Source organism: Hydra viridissima, unplaced genomic scaffold (assembly GCF_058129835.1).
Source record: "Hydra viridissima isolate aposymbiotic clone 2 unplaced genomic scaffold, HvirCarnegie_v1 scaffold_12, whole genome shotgun sequence".
Taxonomy (NCBI): domain Eukaryota; kingdom Metazoa; phylum Cnidaria; class Hydrozoa; order Anthoathecata; family Hydridae; genus Hydra; species Hydra viridissima.
The window spans coordinates 15,173,776-15,196,804 of NW_028324311.1; the positions used below are offsets into that span (position 1 = coordinate 15,173,776).

At 27.5% G+C, this 23,029-nt stretch overlaps 1 protein-coding gene across 1 annotated transcript; it reads left to right on the plus strand.

The window, feature by feature from the left end:
* Nucleotides 1-277: 277 nt before the first annotated feature.
* On the plus strand, nt 278-21,710 carry LOC145189142 (BOS complex subunit NOMO3-like). Its single transcript, XM_090068877.1, has 39 exons — nt 278-972; nt 1,343-1,432; nt 1,644-1,689; nt 1,857-1,957; nt 2,262-2,322; nt 2,913-2,955; nt 3,061-3,133; nt 3,362-3,439; nt 3,970-4,044; nt 4,142-4,288; nt 4,629-4,718; nt 5,575-5,628; nt 6,337-6,462; nt 6,941-7,026; nt 10,137-10,191; nt 10,649-10,765; nt 11,190-11,331; nt 11,444-11,517; nt 11,617-11,680; nt 11,782-11,918; nt 12,758-12,839; nt 12,971-13,034; nt 14,147-14,245; nt 14,391-14,480; nt 14,593-14,672; nt 14,854-15,019; nt 15,437-15,473; nt 15,588-15,677; nt 15,817-15,930; nt 16,056-16,118; nt 18,368-18,432; nt 18,552-18,609; nt 18,687-18,770; nt 19,028-19,117; nt 19,206-19,316; nt 19,405-19,497; nt 19,807-19,932; nt 20,060-20,149; nt 21,451-21,710. Exons 1-39 carry the CDS (start codon nt 820-822, stop codon nt 21,583-21,585), a joined length of 3,549 nt encoding a protein of 1,182 aa, XP_089925003.1. The 5' UTR covers nt 278-819; the 3' UTR covers nt 21,586-21,710.
* Nucleotides 21,711-23,029: the final 1,319 nt, after the last annotated feature.

Here is a 23,029-nt window from a genome sequence, read left to right on the forward strand (position 1 = left end):
TAAGAAAGTTCTAATTTAAGAAATGACAAATTTCGTATATATAAAATAAACATTTGGGGAAAATAACTTAGTTATTTTAACTAGATGACTAGTTAATTAAAATAACTAAATTTTTTTTCTCCAATAGTTTATTTTATATAATACGAAATTTATCATTTTTTAAATTAGGGCTTTCTTAAAGCATAGGACTTCGTTAGGTCACACCACGGTATCTCCATTTTACGAAATCCGCTAGTTCGCTGCGTTTCATTTATGCTTTAAAATTTTTTACTTGTATATATAAAAAATCATGTTTAGAATTCGCGCGCGACTGTCACATTGATCTCTTTCCTGGCTCTCAAAACTAATTAACTAAACTACTAATTACTAATTTACTAATTAATAAACTCATTTTACTAATTAAAAAAATACTTGTATCATTTTATTCTTTCTAGAGTTTGACTACAAATGAATCGGATCTATGATAATAATTGTACAGCATCAACAATACAAACTCGCTCCATTTATAATAAACTTTTGTTGGTAATGGAAAGTTTAACCAAAATATCCAATAAATGCTGTGCATCTCAATAATCAAGATACTTTTGTTAGGCTTTTTTTGAGTACCGATTCTAGTTATCATAGAACCTATAAAATTTTAAGTTCAGAGATGTTTACCTATACTTTAATAGTATAGGTTAAGTATAAATGAGTATAGGTTAAGTATAAATGAGTAAATATATTTAACAATATTATCGAAAATTTGTAAATTTAGCCGCTTACTTTTAATTCTTGGTTATAAAATAGTTATAATAATGAATATAATCTACTGAATCAATTATGGTGTTCTCCCAATTTTTTTTTAGTGAAAAAATGTTTCTCAGCCTATTAACAATTTTCCTTGCTAGTTTTCATTTGTCATCATCACAAGATATAGTTGGCTGTGGAGGGTTTGTGCAGTCAAGTGTGCCAATAAATTTTGAAAAGATAGAGGTGAGTGACATAAGATAAATGTCAAATATTTAGTGTTAACATTTTAGTAGACTGTAGAATGTCTCTGAAATGTTAATCTTTAAATTAAATTTTTGTAATAGCTTAACAAACAAGGGTTGGATTTAAATTTCTTTACTACATTTTATATAAAAGTTATTAGGGTTACAATCTGGGTCTAATTTATCTAAGCTAAGAAGGTTGAGGCTTGTAAATGTCAGGGTTTTATTAACATCTTGTCTCTAAACCCATAAGCCATTTTTTTACACTGCATTTTGCGCATTTATTTTTTTTTCAGTAATTTTGGTATATTTTATTTATATCTTTATATATAATATCCATGATGTAAATGTTTCTTTCATTTTTTTCTTAGGTGAAGTTGTATACAAAACTTGGAGCATTTAAGTTTAAAACTGACTGTGCACCAAACAATGGATATTTCTTGGTTGCTATTTATGATAATGTATGTTTTGTTATATGTCAATAAGAGTAATATATTTTTACTAAGCATATTTAAGTTTTCATATTTAAATGTATCATATATTTAAATATCTGAATATGTTGAAATTGACAAATTAGACATTTCAAGATGGAGGCATTTGTTGAGTATATTATTTTGAATTCAATTTTAAACATACATTACCAGTGATGCACATTATTATTGCTTAATTTAGGGTGAATATAGTTTACAAATCAGTCCACCACAAGGATGGAGTTTTGGTAGGATTTTTTAAACAGAAAAGAATTTCTATTTATAGCTATAATACATGTTTTATATATATATATATTTTTTATCTATTTGTTCTGTACAATATTTAAATATTTAAAGTTTTTATTAGTTTTAAGTATTTTTTTTTTTACAATGACTTGAAATATTGTCTTTTCAGATCCAAGTGAAATCAGTTTGAAAATTGATGGCAAGACAGATCCCTGTTCAAAAGGAGAAGATCTAAACTTTGTATTTACAGGTTTCTCAGTCAATGGAAAGGTGTGTACAAAATTTTAAATACCAATTACTTATTTTTGAGGTTCATTACCTGGTTTTTTTTATTACTTTTGTTTATTTATTTATTTATTTTTTATTACTTTTGTTATTTATCATTCTTTTAAACAAAAATAATTTAAATGACAATAAACAATTATTAGACTTTGCCTAAAGAAAATATATTAGTATGTGTTCACTGAGTTCTATGAATTTTTAAGTTGAACAGCTCAGTATATGCATAATAAAGGAGGATTATGGTAAATTAATTGTTTATCAACTTATTGTTATTCTTAAATGAATTTTTCAGGTAAAAAGTTTTGGAAGAGAGCATGGTCCTTCAGGAGTTGTTGTGACAATTAATGATAAAGGTATTTAAAAAAAAAAAAAATTTAGTAAGGTTTTTCTTATTTTGAACATTTTAGAAGTTGAGATGTTCAACTTAAAACTAATAGACCCAATAAAGCTAAAAAAGCGCGTCAGAAAGTGATCTATTAAGTTGTACATTTTCCCCAGCATTTTTATTTAGTTCAAAATTTTAAAATGAATTATGTTTCAAGCAGCAGCATCCTGTACTAAATTAAATGAAGACAGTAAAAACTACAGGTGTCTCATTTTATAGATTTTCACATTTGCATCCTTTTCATCATGCACTGGTGTTTAGCTATTACTTCTGACAATGTAAAAGCCAAAAGTTCCTGTTATTAGGCTCAAAATTAGCTTTTTTATTGAGCTGTTTAAAAATGTTAAACATTAAAGACAACCGAAAAATCTGAAATTCCATTTTTCTTAAAAGTAAAAAAAGTGGACAACTGCAGCTATCCCCCTGTTGTCTTCAAATATTAAAAAAAAAAGTTAAAATTTTTTCTTTCTTATTTCTGTATTTTTAATTAGGAGGCCGGTTTATCTAATGTCGATGATGCTTATTACTGTTGTTGTACTTTTTGTTTTTTGATTATAGAAGGAAATTTAGTTAGTAAAGTTTTGACAAGAGAAGATGGCAGGTGCATAGTTTGTTTAATAGCACAATTTTTTTCTATTTAATGCTCTTAGAATAAACATTTCTAATGAAAATATTTTAAAATAATTTTTGTCTCTTCATCTTTTAGTTATTCATTTTCAAAAGTGATGCCTGGAGCTTATGTTGTCAAGGCCTTGCATGATTCATGGACTTTAACAAATGTATGTATGATATTCTTGGTTTAATCTACCCTCTTTAAGTTTAACACGTTAAGAATATGTGAGTTTGCTAGATTTTTTTTTTTTTAAATTCTCTATCTTATATAAAATAAAAAATTAATTGTCAAATTTTTACTTTGTTTAAACTGCTTAATCAAATAAAGAATAATTACTTTTTTATAATTACTTGTAATTACTATGTTAGTCTTGTAAAGATTTAACTTTTTGCAGAATGCTATAGAAGTTTTAGTGCAGAACAACAACTTTGTCGTGGAAACAGACATTATAGTGGCAGGTTATGATGTTAAGGTAAATATTAAATGGTTAAAATGCATGTTGTTGTTGTTGTATGTTTTTTAGGGTTTATCAAAGTAAAAAAAACTTTTCTTAGAACTTCAAATTCAGATTTACATACATGGATTGTAAGTTTTCATCTACATTTGACCAGAAAATTTAATGTGTTTCTATGTGGATTGGCAGTCTGTTTCTTTCTACTCATAGGGAATTTATTTGCCTATTGTGAAGTGACCTGTTTTACTCCTATTCTATAATAGACACACTATACTTCTACTTGGTTTAGAGAAAGATAGGAATGTAGTGTTTGTACTCAGTACTCTGGATTTTACTAAGCTTCTTAAACGATGATTTGATAAAATGAGTTATAAAAATAAAATCTAAATGAAAGCTACATAATTTTAAAGATAAACTTTTTATGATAAAGTATTTGATTAAAATTTTCTTTTTTCTTTTTTGAGAATTTAGGTTATAAAAATATCAATTTTAATTAAAGTCATTTCAAAATTTTCCTTTCAAATTTAAGTAATGAAAACTTTTTCTAGGGCATGGTATTGAGTGGAAGTGAGCCTATCCAAGATGTTGCATTTATTTTATATTCAAATACAATCCAAAGAGATGTAAGTTAGCTTCAAAAAAAAAAATTTGCCAAGGAAATATTTAAGAAATATTTTTGAAAAATCTATTTATCAATTTGCTCACTCATGTAATTTCTAGCATGTTCTAAGTTGTGAAGATCTTCAGGAAAATATCATAAAAGCTCTTCGAAAACCTAATGTACAAGGAAACCCTCTATGTATGGTGCGATCTACTAAAGAGGGTATATTCACTTTTCCTGTTCTACCAAGTGGCGATTATGTTTTGGTAAGATACTTTTAATTCATATATTCAGTCTGACAGAGCTCTCTTGTTTTTGTTTTTTTTGTGATGGTTTTTATACCTTCCTATTATAAAACATATTCTGGAAATTTTATTGAAAAAGAATAACTCTCACTAGACTTAAACCAATCAGATCATGGTATGTTTCTTTAAAAAACCAACTTAATTTTACTCAGTTGTTTACTAAATTGTTATTTATGATTTTTATAATTCTGAAGCTATTTCCAGGAGTTGAAAATTTTTTAAAATTTAAAATCTTGTTCATCAAATCCTCTTTTTGGATGTTTGTTTAGCATTATTTCCCTGATATAGATTTTATTTTAAGGTGCCTTTCTATGAAACTCAAAACATGGTGTTTGAAGTTGTTCCATCCACTCTTTCATTTACGGTTGGCTATAAGAGTCTTGTTTTTGAAGTAAGTTTTGAATCTTTTAAAGTTGTTTATAGCATTTTTTTAAAACTGCTTTGAAGCGTGTTTTACCTTCATCTTTACAAGGTGCAATTACATCTCCTAAAGATGCTGGTAAAACATGCTGCTTTAACTTATAAATATACGTAAGACTAACAAAAAAGAACTTAAGGCTACGAAGTAACCCAGTAACAGTGCAATTCTTATTATGATTGATATGTTTGTTTAAAATTGCTGAAATTTATTGCATTTAAAATCTAACATTGTTATTTAAGATTGTGTTTAAATATTTTTACATAATAAGTATAAATATAGTAGTACTTAATAAGTAAAAATAATTGTACATATAAGTTTGATAGTATATTTTCTCAAATTTGTAAAAATTTACTTTCTTTTGCTACTTTTTATGATCCATGAAAAAAGTACCCTTGAGCTAAAAATACCCTTGACCTAAAAGGGTATGTAAATCTACATGTTAATCTGCATTTTTCATGTAAATTAGAAAAATTTTTGAATTAAAAAATTTTTTTTTTTGGAACAGTTTTTCACTCTTTTTTTTGTAGTAAAATTTTTTATGGAAAAACTTTCTTTATGGGAATTTTAAAAATTTTTGGGGGTACAAATAACAAGCGTCTGTTATTTTACTATTGATCTTATTTGCAAAGTTCATTCTATTGCTTATGTTTCTTATGCTCAATAAAGATTTTTTTTCTTACCTTAAAATTCCTTTATTATGGTACCAGTTGCAGCATTAATCTATTAAGCATTAAGATACAGGATTAATCCATAAAGCAATATTATCTTTGTTTTATATACTACGATATAATAAATTTTTAACAAAAGTAATTTTTATATTGTTTAGAAGCCATTTCAAGTTTATGGGTTTTCAGTTAAAGGTCAAATTGTTGATACTAAGGTATGTTAGCTGCATGATTTTTTTTTAAAGTTTGAGTACTCTACACTTGGTTGTTGTTTTTTTTTTGTTTTGTTTTAACATTGAATTTACACAAAGAAAACCTCTTCAAAAGATTTCTAGTTATTGCTATTACTAGTATATTTTGTATAAAAATTCTAAAGGGGAATACACATTAACAACCTCTATTCAAATATTATATGTACTTCTATCATGTGTATTCTTATGTCGATATACCCCTCTCTCTCTCTCTAAAACTAACTCCATATCCCCAATAGAACCTAGAGGACATTACTCCCTTACCATTGAACCTATGACTTGAATCCTTCACTTAAGTATTAGAAGAACAAAAGAATAGCATTTTCTTAGAAAAGCTTTTATTTAGAGACTTAATTTTGGATAATTGAGACCCACATAAAAAAAAAGGAAAAGTATTTCAGCCTTTTGATTTAAGCACAAAAAAAGAGAACAGAATAAAGTTATGAGTTTCAGTTTGCATTGTTAAAAACTAAACAAGTGACAAGACAAAAAATTTGCTTCAGTTAGGCTACTAATTGGTTTACATCTGTTTTTGGATGCCATTTTAAAATTTATTTTCTGCAATAATATAAATTCATTACAATAAAATGAATTTATTTACGGCAATAAAATGAATTTATTTTCTACAATAATGTAAATTTATTCAGCATTTTTTGTTCATTTTTTTTTAAGGGTAATGGCATCAGTGGAGTTTTTGTGTCAGCCAAAGATTCTAAAAACACTTTGCATCAAGGTTTATCTGATAGCAATGGGTGGTATCTGCTTGAAAATGTAACAACAGGATCCTACCTGTTCAAGGTAAGTAACATTCTAATGCCATTTTTAAATCCAGCTAAGTAGATGACCTCAATTTGACTGCTCGTTATAATTTCAAAAAAATATGAGTGGTCATCATCTGTAAATTTATAAAGTGAATGAATGTCAAGAGTAAAAAGCAAAGATGTAAATAAATTTAAGGTTTTAATTTTGATAAAACACTAATTTTATTTACATTAAACTATAAAATTTTAGAGGCAGCAATCCTAAGAATAACTAAAATTTCATTAATTGCTTTGCTAAAATATTTTCAAAAAGTGTTATATACAAGAGTTATTTATATGAGTGGTTTTCTAAGTTTTAAATGGATGTATATATTTTTTCCATATCTTTCTATATTGTTCAATATCATATATATTAAATTTAGTCTTCTGATAAATTATCGATATTCTTTTAATATATATATATTTTTTCAAATATATTTTTTTTTCGTTATCTAGGAAATTTTTTTTTTTTTCAGGTCGAAAAAGAAAATTACTTTTTTGAAGCAATTACAATTTATATTTCTCCCAACACACCTGTATTACCTAACATTAGAGTTCAAAGGTTTGATTTTTTTTCTTTTATTGGGCTGCAAAGTATAAATAACTGTTAAATAATTTTGTATACATTTTAACAATGGTGTGTTACATGCATTTGCATCAATTTTTTTAAATAAATGTTTTCATCTCTTTGAGGTAGGAAAAGGTTTTACCTCTCCAATAAAACTTCTTTGAAATGAACCTCCTAATAAAAAATCTGCCTTTGTTAATTTTAAAGTTGTTCTGTAAAAATCCAAAAATATTGATATCAAAAATGCCACATTCTTTTTGATAGTTTATCAAAAAAGTGTGCAAATCAATTTAATCTTTGATTATATCTTGACGAAAAGGTATGGAGTTCAGACTCTTCTTGACATGAAACACTTTTTGCGTGAAATTTTAACTTGTGCTTTTAGTCAAAATATTTTTTGTTAAATCATAGAAATAGACTTGTTGGGTGTTTATTCCTAATACAAGACAATGAGAAGAGTCTTGATTCCTACGTGTTGTTCACAGTTCATAAAAAACATTGCATTTGATAATTTAGACCTAATAGTTTATTAGTTAACTGTATCTTCCTCATAACAGGAAGCCATGGTCTAGGGTTCCTTTGGAAAGTATTTGTTTACAAAGGTCTCCATTCAATCTAATTTTTATCCTATCTATCAAAAATTGCTCTAATCAAACTATTAAGAAACTCACTTTCACTGCTTTTGATTGCTGTTTTCCAATGCAGAGGACGTTTCTCATAAAAGCTGGTTGCAGTTGTTTTAACTGGTTTGGCTTCTTTAACTGGTTGTACTTGTTCTAACTGGTAGGACTATTTGAACTTGTTTTAACTGGTTGGTCTTGTTCTAACTGGTAGGACTTGTTTTAACAATTTAGGTGGTGTTTAAAAAACTAAGCTAACTCAGGAATATTAAATTGTTTTTAAAATAATTTTTATAAAAGAAATTTTTTTGGAGATAAAAATAAACTTGATAAATTCTGAACAAAAATTTCCATTGTTTCAATGGAGCCCATTAAATTTCATTTCTTTAACTTGAATGGTCAACTTTGTTTTCATGATTTTGAAGGAACAATAAAAGTTGACCCTCAACAATCATTTGATGATTTCTTTTATCAAAAACAACGCTCATTATTTAATCTGCTTTAATTAGCAAATTTTGTCATGCGTTCTTTTTCTTACCAGATCCATACTAAATTTATAGATTGTGCTCTTAAATAAAGAAACAAAAAATGACTGTAGTTAGATATATAGCTGCTTTAGCTACAGCTAGAAAGAAATGCACCAATCATTTGCTAGAAGGAAGTGCACCAATCATTTGTTATGAAGTCTACTGATAGTTTGATTGTCAATAGGTTTGTTGAAAACTCACCTTGAACCTCCAATCACTTATTAATTGAATGCTCACTGAACCATCACTTTCTTGATTACTTTAAACAGTACTTATGAAACAGTACTATGATTACTTTAACAGTACTATGATTACTTTAAACAGTACTTATGAAACAGTACTATATTACTTTAACAGTACTATGATTACTTTAAACAGTACTTATGGAAAGTAAATTAACAAGTTGCTGAATACTAAAAATCATTTTTATTAACGCAGTTCATTAAACAATCTGACAATAGTTAAGTTTTTTGTATGTTGCATTTTTAGTCAGCAAAAAAAGGAAAATGTTCTGTAAATTTAGGAGAATGCTCTGTAAGAAAGGATGGCTCCTAAATCAGTCGATAAGGCTTTAGAGATTGTTGTTAGGTCAGATAACAAGAAGATCTGCTAAAAGAAGAAGCGTTTTGTTTAAGTACCACATATTTTATTTAGAGTTGTTTTCACAATTTCAGTTTTAAATTTAATGTAAATTTGGTAATTGTAAAAGAATTTTTTTATACATGTATACCTGAGATATAAAGGGCATTTATTTAACTTTTATTTAGAGATGATTTATTGCAAAAATTAAACTTTTTACAGAAAAGAATACTTGTATTCACAATGATATTTGATAATAGAAGAATATCTTCCTATGTGCATTGCCTACGACATCTAAGTTTCCTATGATGGAAAAGTGTCTCATTTTAAGATAATTTGTTAATTGTTAGCAAATTGCTTCTATAAATTCCAATTCATTCCAATAGATTGTCTTCTTCCTTGTCAATTTTAAATAAATCATAGGAATCTTCTTTGATGTTTACAATTTTGGGTGTCTGCTTGTTTCCTATCACTGAGTCTTGAAAACAGTCAGGTTCTACACAAAAAGCCACACTTTTGAGTAGAACAGCTTATATTTTAAGAGAAAAATTGCAGCTGATAACAAAGAAAAAATGCAATAAACAAATTAATTTTAAAGAAAATCACTAAATTTAGGGAAAGTATTGCGCACAAAAAAAAAAAAGTGCTTCAACTGAAATGAACTGAAAACAAGTTCAAAGAAAAATCAAATGTTAAAACAAAAGAATTATGAACTTACGAATGTGAGTAACTCAAACTTTCAAAAGTATTATCTTTACTAAAGTACATTTTTTTCAAATTACTTACAAAGTGTCTGTTTATCAAGCAGTCAGATAGAGGGGTTTGTTCTTGTTTATTTGACTCAGTTTATACAAATTTTGAATAAAATGTTTAAAGTAGTTATTTAAAATCTGTGAGGCAACATAGTGGAGTTATTTCATATTTGTGAACATGAGTTTATTTTTTAAGATGGGACATACTGTCCCATAAAAAGAGCATAGGTTTTAAATTGGAACAAGTTAGATAGAGATAGGAAAAATGTGTTTGTTTTTTTACAAATTGTCTGTCAAATTATGTTTATATGCATTTCTAGTGATGAATTTTCTAGTGATGCTTGAGTACTTGTACTGTTACAAAAAAACAATTTTACCAACTTTCAGTTGTAAAAAACTTTGAAAAAAAATTGGTATTTAGAAATTTGTCCCATCATTTTTAAAGGTATTTGTAGTTACAAAAAATGTAAGAGCTGCCTTGAATAAGTTTATTATCCTGCATGATATATGTTTTTTTTATCAATATATGTTGTTTTTTTTATCAATATGTTTATAAAAACAGTTATTTAATGTGTAAAGTTATAAAATGTGTTTATATTAAGTCATAATAAAATGTTTAATTTTAGCTTTAGCATTTGCGGAACAATTGAGATTTTTCAACTACCACAAGGAGTGTTACCAGTATGTAACTCTTTTCTTGTCATTATTTATGACATTTGTAAGTTATCTAAAAATAGTAATCTTTCCTTTTTTTAAAAAAAAGATTTTTTTACATGAAAAAAATAGTGTATAATAAAATTTCAATTAAACAAAACTGTAGGGTTTTCTTTCCATTTAATCTTTGTTATCAACTTATCAATCCACAACCACAAAATGATTCACTCAGATGTTACAAATGTAGGTTTAATTGCAAAAAAAAAAAAAAAACAATAGAAAACTTTTCTCGTAAATATTAACAACATATAATAGTTGTTGTGGATAAATTTGAGATATTAAGTTAAGTTGTAAATCAGTTTATCATTTTTTTCTACAACTTCATTGATGTCTTACTTCAGTAAAAACATCATCGTTTAAGGGAAATGAATGATCTTTTAATGAACAGTGAAGTTTTTCTAAGTAACTTTTTTTTTTCCTACAGATTCATCATCATAAAGTTCTTTTGACTTCAGAAGACGAAAGAAATTTCACTTCTGTGTCTCCCAAAGAAGATGGCTCATTTTGCTTTAAATCTGCTCCTGGAAAGTTTCTGATTGAGGTTCATAGATTCTCTGGCTTCCTGTTTTAATTCTTTATAATTTTATTTTATTTTTAGACAGAAAAACCTTAGTTAATATGCATTATATATTATACTATAAAAATTTTTAGTTTTGCAATTTTAAATAATACAGGTTTAAAACTAAACACCTATGATTTTTTCTAATGTTAAAATATGGTTTATACGCTGTTATGTGTTATGTATATAATATTTAATAAACTTCTAATTCAGTCATTTTAGTATTAATGTCATTTTTTGAATTTTATAAAAATCCTTGTAATAGCAAATTTTTGTGGCTAAATTCTTCAAACATGGCTGTTTGTCTATCTTTGTTCACTGATGTTGTTTACAACATTACTGAGCGTTATGACAACTTGATCTTTCAAGATAAGTATCATTCTAATAATCTGTACATTCATTTTAGGTCCCTATTTCAAGTTCCGAAGTTAAGTTAGGGTTTTTGCTAAACCCGTCAAAAGTAGCTGTAGAGCTTTTGAGCAAGCCAATAACAGACATCAGATTCAAGCAGTTCAGAGCTCAGATTAAAGGTGTTATTAAATGCTCAGGTGAGATAATTTAAATTTACGTTGAAAAAATCTTTCTAATCCAAGAAAAATTTATTCTTTTCTGTTAAAATTTGTTTTTCATTAAATTTATAAATGTTCTGCATATAATAAGGTGTTGAATGCAGTGAGGTCAGTGTCTACATGGTACCTGAAGAAGGCCAGAACACAGACAGAGTTTTTGCTAATGTAATTAGTTTTAAATTATAATTCTTTCTAAATTCTGCCTACTTTAACTAGATTTAACAGTTTTTTAGAATTTTTTTTTTATCTGGCATAAATTTTTAGATTGATGGTAAAGGAAAGGAAACTGGTTTTTCATTTACAAATGTTCTACCTGGCAAATATAAAGGTAACTCTTCTATCCAAATTTTTTTAATAATCTTTAGATCTTGTTTCTTCACTGAAAAACTAAATATTTTGAAGAACTTACTCAATATTTATTTTTTAAAGTTGTACCGTTGCGCAAGAAATGGTGTTGGGACCCTCGAAGTTTAAAAGTTGAAGTTACAAATGCTGATGTCGACAACATTAAGCTTCAACACTCTGGATTTTATTTAAAATGTTTGATCTCTCATAATATCACATTGGTAAATATCTTGTTAAAATTTTTTAGTAATTTATTCATATTTTAGTTGGAAGGATTAATTGGTTATGCAAAGAAATCTTTCTGCACTCACTGCTATATATGTATATGTATATGTATATGTATGTATGTATGTATGTATGTATGTATGTATGTATGTATGTATGTATGTATGTATGTATGTATGTATGTATGTATGTATGTATGTATGTATGTATGTATGTATGTAATGTATGCATGTATGTATGTATGTATGTATGTATATATATGTATGTATGTTTGTATGTATGTATGTATGTATGTATGTATGTATGTATGTATGTATGTATGTATGTATGTATGTATGTATGTATGTATGTAATGTATGTATGTATGTATGTATGTATGTATGTATGTATGTATGTATGTATGTATGTATGTATGTATGTATGTATGTATGTATGTATGTATGTATGTATGTAATGTATGTATGTATGTATGTATGTATGTATGTATGTATGTAATGTATGTATGTATGTATGTATGTATGTATGTATGTATGTATGTATGTATGTATGTATGTATGTATGTATGTATGTATGTATGTATGTATGTATGTATGTATGTATGCATGCATGCATGCATGCATGCATGCATGCATGTATGTATGTATGTATGTATGTATGTATGTATGTATGTATGTATGTATGTATGTATGTATGTATGTATGTATGTATGTATGTATGTATGTATGTAATGTATGTATGTATGTATGTATGTATGTATGTATGTATGTATGTATGTATGTATGTATGTATGTATGTATGTATGTATGTAATGTATGTATGTATATTTTTTAAACAGAACTTTGCTTTGGAAAATAGAGAAGAAGTGGGATCATTTGAATTGAAAAAAGGCTTGAATCAGTTTTGTTTTAAGCATCCAGGTTCTTAACTTTACTTCACACTTATTTTCTTTTTTTAATTAAAAGTTTTTTTCTAATTTAATATAATTGTACATTTAATATAACTATATATTTGATTTATTCTATATTTAACATAATTACCCTTATTCAAGGTATATACTCACTAACTCCACAATCTTGTTATCAATTTGAACAAGCGAGATACACATACAATACGTAAGTGGTTTTATTTGCATGTTTCAAAGTTAAACATCAGTCACATGAGGGATGAGGGTTGCTTCTATTTTGTTATTTTATTTTTATAAAATGTTCTCATTGTTGGAATCCAAACTTTTTCTGCTTGAATCCAATTTTCTTCTTCAATATTCAACCTGTATCTTTCAAAATGTTCTTTGAGTTGCTACTTCTATCAACTTCTTTTGTTTTGACATCTCAGTTCGCATTTCAAGTGATCACAAAAGTTCACATAGCAAACGATCATGAAAATATTCTAAATCTTATGTTTAACACAGTTACAGTTTAAATTTATGCATAAGATTAAATTTTTTTTCCAAAGTATCATAAAAAGTATAATATAAATAGATGAAAAAAAAAAAAAGTTAGGAAGTAACATCATAGTTTAAAACAAAAAATTAGATTTTCTAAATATTTTTAATGGATTTGCAATTTTGGTAGAATTTTACATCAGGTTTCGAATTTCAACCCCATTGTTTTTTTTCGAATCATGTTATAATAATTGTTTTAGTTTTAAGGCATGGCATCCAATATCATCCTGAGTTCAAATGCCCCCAAAAAGATTATTGGAAACATTAAGTAACTCTAATGTAGCTTTTTCTTCTCTTAGACTCTGCTGTGATAGTTGTTAGAAACACTATACCAATAAAAGCCCTCCTTCCCACACACACATTGAATTGCCCAAATACATCCCACTTTAGTAGTTCATTCAAAACCAGTTTGAAGTATTTGAACTAAGTAACAAATCTCAATGAATTCCTCTCATGTTGCTTTCATTTTGCTTTTATTGTCATGTAGTGCAACCTTCTACTATCTTTTACTACTTTCTCTAAGAGAAAATTTTTTTTTGTTTTTTTTATGTTGAATATGTTTTGTGAATTGCAAGATGCAACAGCATGATTATTTGATTACATTTGAATTTGATTGGACATTTCAGATTTTGTACACTTGTATGTTTTTTTAATTTAAATAAACTTTAAGTAAAAAATTTAATGGGGTAAATTTTTACAATGTTGTTAAAATAGAAACATATTGGTGCAATACTATGTAAGTAGCAATGTAATGTTATTGCTTTCCAATGACTGTTTTTATAGTTTGGAACCAAAGTCATTGACACTTTCTGTTGTATCTTACAAAATCATTCTTAAAGTCACAACAACTAAAGAAATAGCTGACATTAAAATAATAGCTAAGTATGAAGATTTGTTTGCAGGTTCCAAACAAGCAATTTTTTTTATGCTGCTCTTTTTTAGTAAACTGTATTTTCACAATGCTATATGACTCTTTTATTTATAGTTATAAACTTTTGTTTTCATTTCTTTTTCTTTTACTTTACAGATCTCTAAAAAGTAACAAAGAATTTATTTTGAGTCCAGTTCTTAATAGATCTTTGGATAACTTTCTTTACGAAACAGAACACTGGGGCAGGTATGTTAGTGATTTTTCTGTATTATTTATCTAATATCTTTGTTACCTACATTGTTTATCATATTTCATTCAGTTTTTTGTTTCTTTATTTTTTATTATTTTTTTTTTACAGGCTTAATGAAGATTTTTTAATTACTCCTCTTTCGAAGGAAGTTTTATTTTACCCCGAGGATTTAACAATTACCACAAAAGGTAGGTATCTTTTTAATGGCAGGAGAGAAAGTTCTTTTGCCAAATATGAAACTAAGTTGAATAAAGATTCACATTAGGTATGGATCTCTTAGATTTAATTTAAATATATTAATATGACTAAATTTACACTTAAACTATATAATCAAGTTTTAATAAAAGATTTTTATTTTTTCCAATTTAGAGAATTGTCCTGGTGCTGAAGCAACATTTGAAGGTAAAGAGGGGATGTTTATTGAAGGTCATGTATTTCCTGATTTAGCTGGTGTTTTAGTGACAATCACTACCAAATCAAATAAGTTTGAAAGTCGGGTCATTGAAACTTCAACAGATGACCTAGGAAGATACAGGTATGCTATTGCTCTATCTCTGATACGTTTTCAATGTTTGATTTTCAGAAAATTTAAATGAACTCACTATTAAAGTTTTTCTTTTTCTAATTCAATATTTAAAAGTTATTTCAATGATTAAAAAGTTATTCAATTTATTGTAAATTTATAATACAGAAATAAAAATTTAACTTTTACTTCTGATGAAAATGAGTACCAAGCTTTAAAGTTAGAAAGTGATGTGAATGAATTTTTATCTATATAAAGAAAAATCATGAAAACACTTTTAGGCTGATCATATAATTCTTCTTTTTAATGAAAAAATTGTCTGAAAAAACAATATAAATTAAGTCTTAATTTCTGCAGTTGTGTTGATTTGTTAACAATTTTATTAAGCAATTACAATAAAAAACTCTTCTTAGAAATTTTTTTTTTTAGAGTGGGACCTTTGCATAGCAATCTTGATTTTGTTGTTGTAAGGCGTTAGTGTTCTTTGTTTGAATTTTTCTCATGAAAAACTTGAAAGGCTTTTTAAAGTTCTCAACTAATTTTCTTATTTTTATCTTCAACTTCTCTAACTTTACTTTAGAGTGCAGTAAAAGATGGCTATGTCATTACAAAGAAGCCTGGTCAAGCTGTTAATTTTGTAGCACAGAAACTTTCCCGTATTCATGTTCAAGTATGTGGTTTTGTTAAAACTATTTCACTATGATATTTATATCTTTCTTTAAAATTCAAAAAGAGAAACAGTGTATTATACAGTATATACTAACTATGTTTTTTTATAGTACTACCCTATTTACTTTTATCTTACAAAGGTTTTAGATGAAAAAGGGGTTGGCATGAGTTCTGTGTTAATGTCATTAAGTGGTGGTCAATACAGAAGCAACAATCTAACAAATAGTCAAGGTTCACTCAGCTTCAAATACCTGGTAATGTTAAGCTGTTTAGAAGCCTTGTTATAAGTAAAATATCTAGAGAGCTTGATACTTAAAAAGTATTGCTTCATCTTTTATGGTTGCTGACTGTGATACTTACAAATTTATGTTTATTATAGAGTCCTGGACAATATTTCTTGCGTCCAATGCAAAAAGAATACAGTTTTGAACCAAGTAGTAAGGTAATTGCATAATAAAAGTTTCAAAAATTTCTTTAGTTATTTGATTTATATATTTGTTTTCATCTTGCTTAATGAGTTGTTTTGGTTCCATTTCATATGTATCAGTTTTAATATTATGAAATCATTATTTAATCTTCCACACTTAAATCAGTTCAGGTAGTTTTACTGAATTTTCATGTGTATTGTCAAAACCAGTTAAAACCAGTTTGCATCAAATTTGTTACAAATATTCAGGTTTATTTAAACTTATAGTGTAGCTTATAGAAAATCTTATAAACTTAAAGAAAATCTCACCAAACAACCTGAACCAGATTGTCAAATAATCAATGTCTTTTTGGTGATAAATTATATCCGTTTATCATACGTAAGTTTGAAAAATAGTAGAATGAGCCATGTTTAAAATGAGTTTAAAGAGAGAGAGATCTTCATTGTTTTTCAAAAAACAATAAACATTTTGTTTTACAGTTTTACAGTTAGCATTGCGATTGTCATTATTTTGATAAAATCATTGTTAATTATTTTTTAAATTAGTTTTCCCTGCATGGTGTCACAAATATTATACACATGCACACTTTATTTTGGCTTGCATAATTGTAAATCAGAATACAAAAGTTTTGAGGAGGACAAGAAAATCTCCAACCAAGATTATGATCCAAATTTTGAAGAAGGCAAGAATATCGTCTGCCAAGATTGTTATCTAAAACATGCAGAATTTTTTAACCAGAATTTTATTGGAATCAAAAACTTCTGACATAACTCATATCTTTAATGAGAGCTTTAGGATTCCCAACTCAAGTAGAAAATGAAGAAATAAATAAGGTTTGTTTAAGATGACAAGAGATGCTTGGTAAAGTATATAATACACTAATCTCACTTGTCAACTCCTTGCCAACTTTTGATAGCAGTTATTGGGTTGTAAATTTACCCCAAGTCTAAGTTCTTAAATAAATTTTTATCTAACTCATAACGTCTAGTACTACTAAAAAAAAATACCATGTAGTAATACCATGTAAAGTACCACGAAACTAAAATTTAATCCTGGACACTAGTCTTAATATTGTTCCCAAACTTTGAGATTTTTTTTCATTTGTTAAAATAAAATGAAAAATTAATATTTTTTATTTATTTACAAAATATCACTTTTTATGAGTCTGTTTTTTCACGTTTCAAATATTTTTATTTTTTATACTCTTCCAATCTTTTATTTAAAAAATTTAATTGGAGGAAAAGAAAAGGAAAATAAAAAAAAAAAACTGAAAAAGAAAACATTCCTAACTTTTGCATACATCAACCAAAAAATTGTAAATGAGCATTAATCCCTAAAAAATTTTTCCCTGGGTTTTTCCTGAATGCATCCAAAATTTTATAAACAGTTTTTATCTTAAATTTTTACAGTTTTTTTAGTCATGCAATGTATTTATAATTAGAGAAATTGAATTTTACATTGAAAAAAACTTGATACAGGGAAATGAGTCATTCAATGAAGTTTTGATTCATTTTATGTCAAAACTTATGATAAGTTTAATGGAAGAAACTTAGAGTCGAGAGATGAACATTTTTAGATCTATTCACAACAAATTTTGGTCAATGAGACTCAAAATTACAAGAGAGTATAATAACAGTTAGTTCAGCAATTTTCAAGTAAAAGTATGACACTTTGACTCCATTCCTTAAATACTCAAACTGTTTTCTTTCTTAAAATTTTTAATTAGATCTGTACATAGTTATTTACTGGCATACATTTGTTTTGATGCTCTAATATATCATGTAAATATATGATGCATCAAAACAAATCATGTCCACGTCATTCTTGAAATTTCAGTCAACTAGTAGATCTTAAATTGCTCTTGCTGTTGCTCAGTTATTTCATAACCATCTGTTATTAAAACAACTCTAAGTAAGTGCTTACTCTTCCTTACATGGCAAGAGATCAGCCTATAAGGGGTTTACGGCTAGAGATCAGCCCATTTTGGGGTTCCACTTACTAAAGGACAATAATGAAAAAAATTTTGAAGTTATTCAACTTAAAATTATAAAGAAATATGAAGAAACATTTTTCTTTATAATTTTAAGTTGAATAACTTCAGTCTGTCGTGTGTGGTGCTTCAAGGGTTTTACCTAAATTTATGCATGCTTCTGGTAAAGATTACCTGAACTTCTTCAAGTTAAGAGATTAATAATGCTCTTAATGATTCATTTATACACTATTTTAAATGAATTTTTTTTTTATAAGTTAATTTTGCTTTCAGATGATTGATGTTAAAGAAGGCGAAGACTTGACTATTCCTATTACTGGTACTCGAGTGGCTTTCAGGTAAGAAGTGTTTAAGTATCTTCTTACTAGAAAGAGAGTGCAATATCTTAATTGCCAACGTTCTTTTTTTTTACAACTTTTTTAATTGTAGTTTTTTTGTTTTTTTTTGACATTTTTAGTTGTATTGGTCTTTTATCTTCGTTATCTGGATTGCCACAGGAAAAAGTTGCAATTGAAGTATGTTTATTTGCGTTTGTTCAGGGAATCTTAATAAAGGCTGCATAAAACAATCATTAAAAGTAATTTTCCTCTAGGCTGTTGGCATACACAAATGCGCAGATTTGCATGAAGCAACAATATCTGATGCAAGTGGCCAATATAGGATACGTGGCCTGCAGGTATGTTACTAGAAAACACTTTAGTTTTTGCTTTTGAAAAAATTTATTTGTAGTTTATGTTTGTTAAGTTTTTGTGTTTATATAATTTTAGTCAATGTTTTTACTTTGGTCAAATGAAAAAAAAAAAAAAAAACAAAAAAAAAACAAGAAATATAATGATAATAACAAGCATCTTTAACAATTTAATATTCATCTTATTTCCTGTTTCCTGTACAATTATTATAAGTGTTTTATTATTTGCATATTTATATGTAAAGCCAGGTTGTTCATACAATATTCGAATGATAAGCAAGTCAGATGAAAATCTTAATATTGAAAGGCTGGCTCCATATAGTCAAGTTATTCAGGTATTTTTATGGCTTTTGTATTTATAGAATTTTATATGGAATTGTGACTGTTTAGTTTGAGTGTTTTGGAGAAACATTTGTTTTTAAGGTTCACGAAGAAGACACGCTTGATGTAAATTTTGTGGTTTTTATGAAACCTAACAAGCTGCATATTACCGTTAGCTTAGAAGTGCAGACAGATTATTTGTCATCTTTGAAAGTATGCATAACAAATTACGGAAAAGAATTTTTCTTTTGTGTTCCTTTATTATTTTTTTTTATTGACTTCTTATATGTACTCTGTTTAGGTTATGTTATATGAAGAAGAGACTGAAAGACTCGTTCATGTTGTTACACCTGGTGTTGTTAAATATATTTCATTTCCACCTGTACCGCCAATGGTATTTATAATGCATTAATGAGAGCTACATAACTCAAATGCTTTTTTTAGTTTCTGAAAATTTTTTTTAGTTTCTGAAAATTTTGTGCTGACTTAAGCAGGCTTTTTAGTGCAGAATGTAATATTTAGACGTTGTGTGTAAAAGATGATGATAATGCTCAGAATGTGCAATCCCTAAGGAGAGCAAAAATTCGTGTTTAAATAAAAATTGGAACGATTTCTGCAAAAATCAAAAATCTGTTTCCATTTTTTCTCAAACAAATAAAGTAATTTTCTTGATAAACATTTTTTGGGAATTTTTTTTTTTAAGGTTTACGTTGTAAAACTGCAAACCTCTCTCTCATCTAAAACGCACGAATACCGTTCAACATCAGCGACGATTGCTCCGGATAAAGAATTTAAGAAAAAACACGCAAAACTCCTGTTCGAAGCAAAAGTAACGTGTTTTTGTGTTTGTTTCCCTTTGAATATTCATTCTTTTTAAATTTTTACAAAGACGTAGACGTTGGTAATAGTTTAAATTTTACCGTACAATTTCATTTACGCTTTTATTTTTTCTTTAGGAGAAAAATATTACTTTTGAGCCAACTCAATCTGTGGTCGCACTTCCTTTAGCTGTTGCACTTGTTTTTCTCGTCTATAACTATGATTCGGTATGAATAATTTTTATATTTCTATCTATTGCAACATAAGTTTTGTTTTATGTCAATGATATAATAGTTTTTTATAAACAAAAAGATAAACTGAATACTGGTGCTTGTTGAATGTTGGTGCTTGCTGAATGCTGGTGCTTGTTGAATGCTTTCATCAAAACCTGAAATAACGCTCATAAGTGTTCTTCTTGTAAATAGGTTTTTTTAAAAAAAGCAGAATACAAGAAATGTCTTTTGAAGAATCAATGGAAGGGTTGAGAAGAACGGGGGGCTATCGACCAAAAATGAAAAAATGATATTTTTATAGAAAATTTTGAATCTGTTGTTTTGATATAATGTAAAATTATTAGAAAATGCTCAGTTCAGAAATGTCGAATGATAAATGCAGACTTTGCACAATAAATATTCTTAGCGGCAGGATATGGAGAGACCAGAACACTAGCTCTTTAGCAAACATGGTGATTATCCTTTCACGCATGTTTTCCCGATGTTTTAAGAATAATAGAGCTAAGCTCACATGAGCCATTTTTCGGTCCAAAGTTCCAGTAACGCTTCCCATAGTTCATCGAATATGCACACATTCACTGTACACTCACATTTGGCTAGTGTAAAATACTTGAATTTATTTCAGGTATAGGAGTTTGCATGGCTTGTTCTAAATGATCTCCTTTTTCTTGATATTATTCCGCAGCTCTTCGTACCCTTTGTGTCTTTTTGTTATTCAGTTCTGTCTTTAGGAGCAGCTCTCTTTTTCTTTACAAGCAGCTTATTTCTTGATCAATTAAACCAGGGTTAACGACCATCGCTTCGAATTTCTCTCTGGTTTTTTATCACTGGTAACACATGCTTTAGTTCTCGGCGCTCCAAATCTTAAATTAAATTCATACAGAAAAATGTATCTATCCATTCGCTCCTTAACATCTTCAGATATCTAGGTACAGTGGAAATATTGACAAGTTGATGGTTGGGTTTAAGATTTACTCTAGTGCAACCCTCCTCTCTAATTAATCTTAATTTTTTATTAATTTTAATTAATCCTTTTTGATTACTTTGTATAAATCTTTGTTATTTGATCAAATTAAAACAAAAAAAGTTATTAATTATAATTTGCCTTCTTTATGTAGCTGAGGTTCGAAAAAAAAAATTCTCTTTTGCTCTTGTGACATTTTTTTTAATTTGCTGATTTCTAAGTTATTTTTTTGGTTTGTTAGCAACAAAATGCTTACATTAGCAACGAAATGCTTACGTAACTCACCGAACTTTCAACGAAAATTTTTATATCGTCATTTATGTTTTTTTAGGTTCTAATTTTATTGATGATGCTAAACTCGTTTATTCAATCCTTCAATAAATCAGAAATCGAAGAATCAGAAATTGATCGAGACGATGATTACGTCAAAAATGCAGTTAGCAAAAAGAGTAAAAAGCAACGCTAGAAACCGAATTGCTAAAGTAACAGCTTCAATAGGATTTTTTAAAATTGTTAAGGCATGGGTTACATTTTTTCTAGAGAAAAAAAAACAATTCAATCTTGTTTTGTTGAGAACTCTGACTCGACTAATTATTTGTAGTTTTTCTTTTACTTTTTTGGTTTCTTATTGTTACTATGCAATTTATTTTCAAATTTATAACTGCGAGATTAATCATTAATGCTCCCACAAAATTTTTCTTTCTATCAAAAACTGCAAACATTTAAGCGGTCAGTAATGTACGTGGCAGGTTGAACTTTTTTGACAATGATTTAAATTCGTAAGGAAATATTTTTTAAATATTTTTAAGTTGAAATATTCTGTAATTGTGGAAGTATGAAAAGCTCTGAAAATTTTAGTCAAATTCAAAGTTACATTTCTAGTAAAATCTATTTTTAAAAATGGTGCGAATTAACATAAAGTTGAATTTTTGTCGAAACGGAGCATGAAATACTCCATTTCTCTTAAAAGCGCGATTACGTACGTAAAGTGGTATTTGTAGATAATTAATAACCTACAAATAAACTCGGTCGTCATGACTAGGGGCAAACCAAATTCACGGCAAAAGAAAAAAGAAAAATCATAATAAGCAAAGCAACAAATTCCGCTATCTTATTAAGACTTCTTAGGGCCTGTTTGTATGGACAAGGGCTAGCCCGGAAAATGAGTCAGTTTTATAATTGCGTTTATATGAATTTTTTGCCGAAAAAAAAAATGATATCGAGGTCAGCCTGGCTTTTTCTAGCAGGGCTGGCCTCTTTATCGGTAAAATAATAACTTTAAAGACAAAAAAAACACATTGCATTTAAACAATACGTTTAACTGATATTATAACACAAATAATGCTTCTTAAAGGGCCTAATTGTATTACACAAGCTTCACTAATTTAAATTTGATAATTTTTTAAATATTATTCTTTTACAAAAACGATAACAATCACTTCAAAAGATGAAACAAGCAAGAGAGAGGCGCCTTAAAAGAAAAAATTGTAGTTGCTGGTTTAAAACCGGCAGAACTGATTTATGGTGGCATAATATAATAACTGGTGTTGCTCCCATTGATGTATGGAAAACAAATTTTAGCCTTTCACGGTTTCTTTTTATGAATTTGGTTTCAGAGTTAAGCCCTTATTTATCTCCTGACCCTTTTTCGCCTAACTCTAGAGCTTTATCAGCAGATAAAAAAGTAACTATTACTTTATTTTACTTAAAAGATACTGAATCTTTGGTAAATTATAAAAGCAAAACAACTAAAATTTTAAGTACACGGAAGTTGCCAGTTTTATTATTAAATTTTATATTTTACGCGGAAGCTTTCAAATTTAAAAAATGTAAGAATTTGTACGCATGCGTACAAATTTATATAAGAAATTAACCAGCCCGTTTGCCGAGATCTCGGCAACAAAAATTGA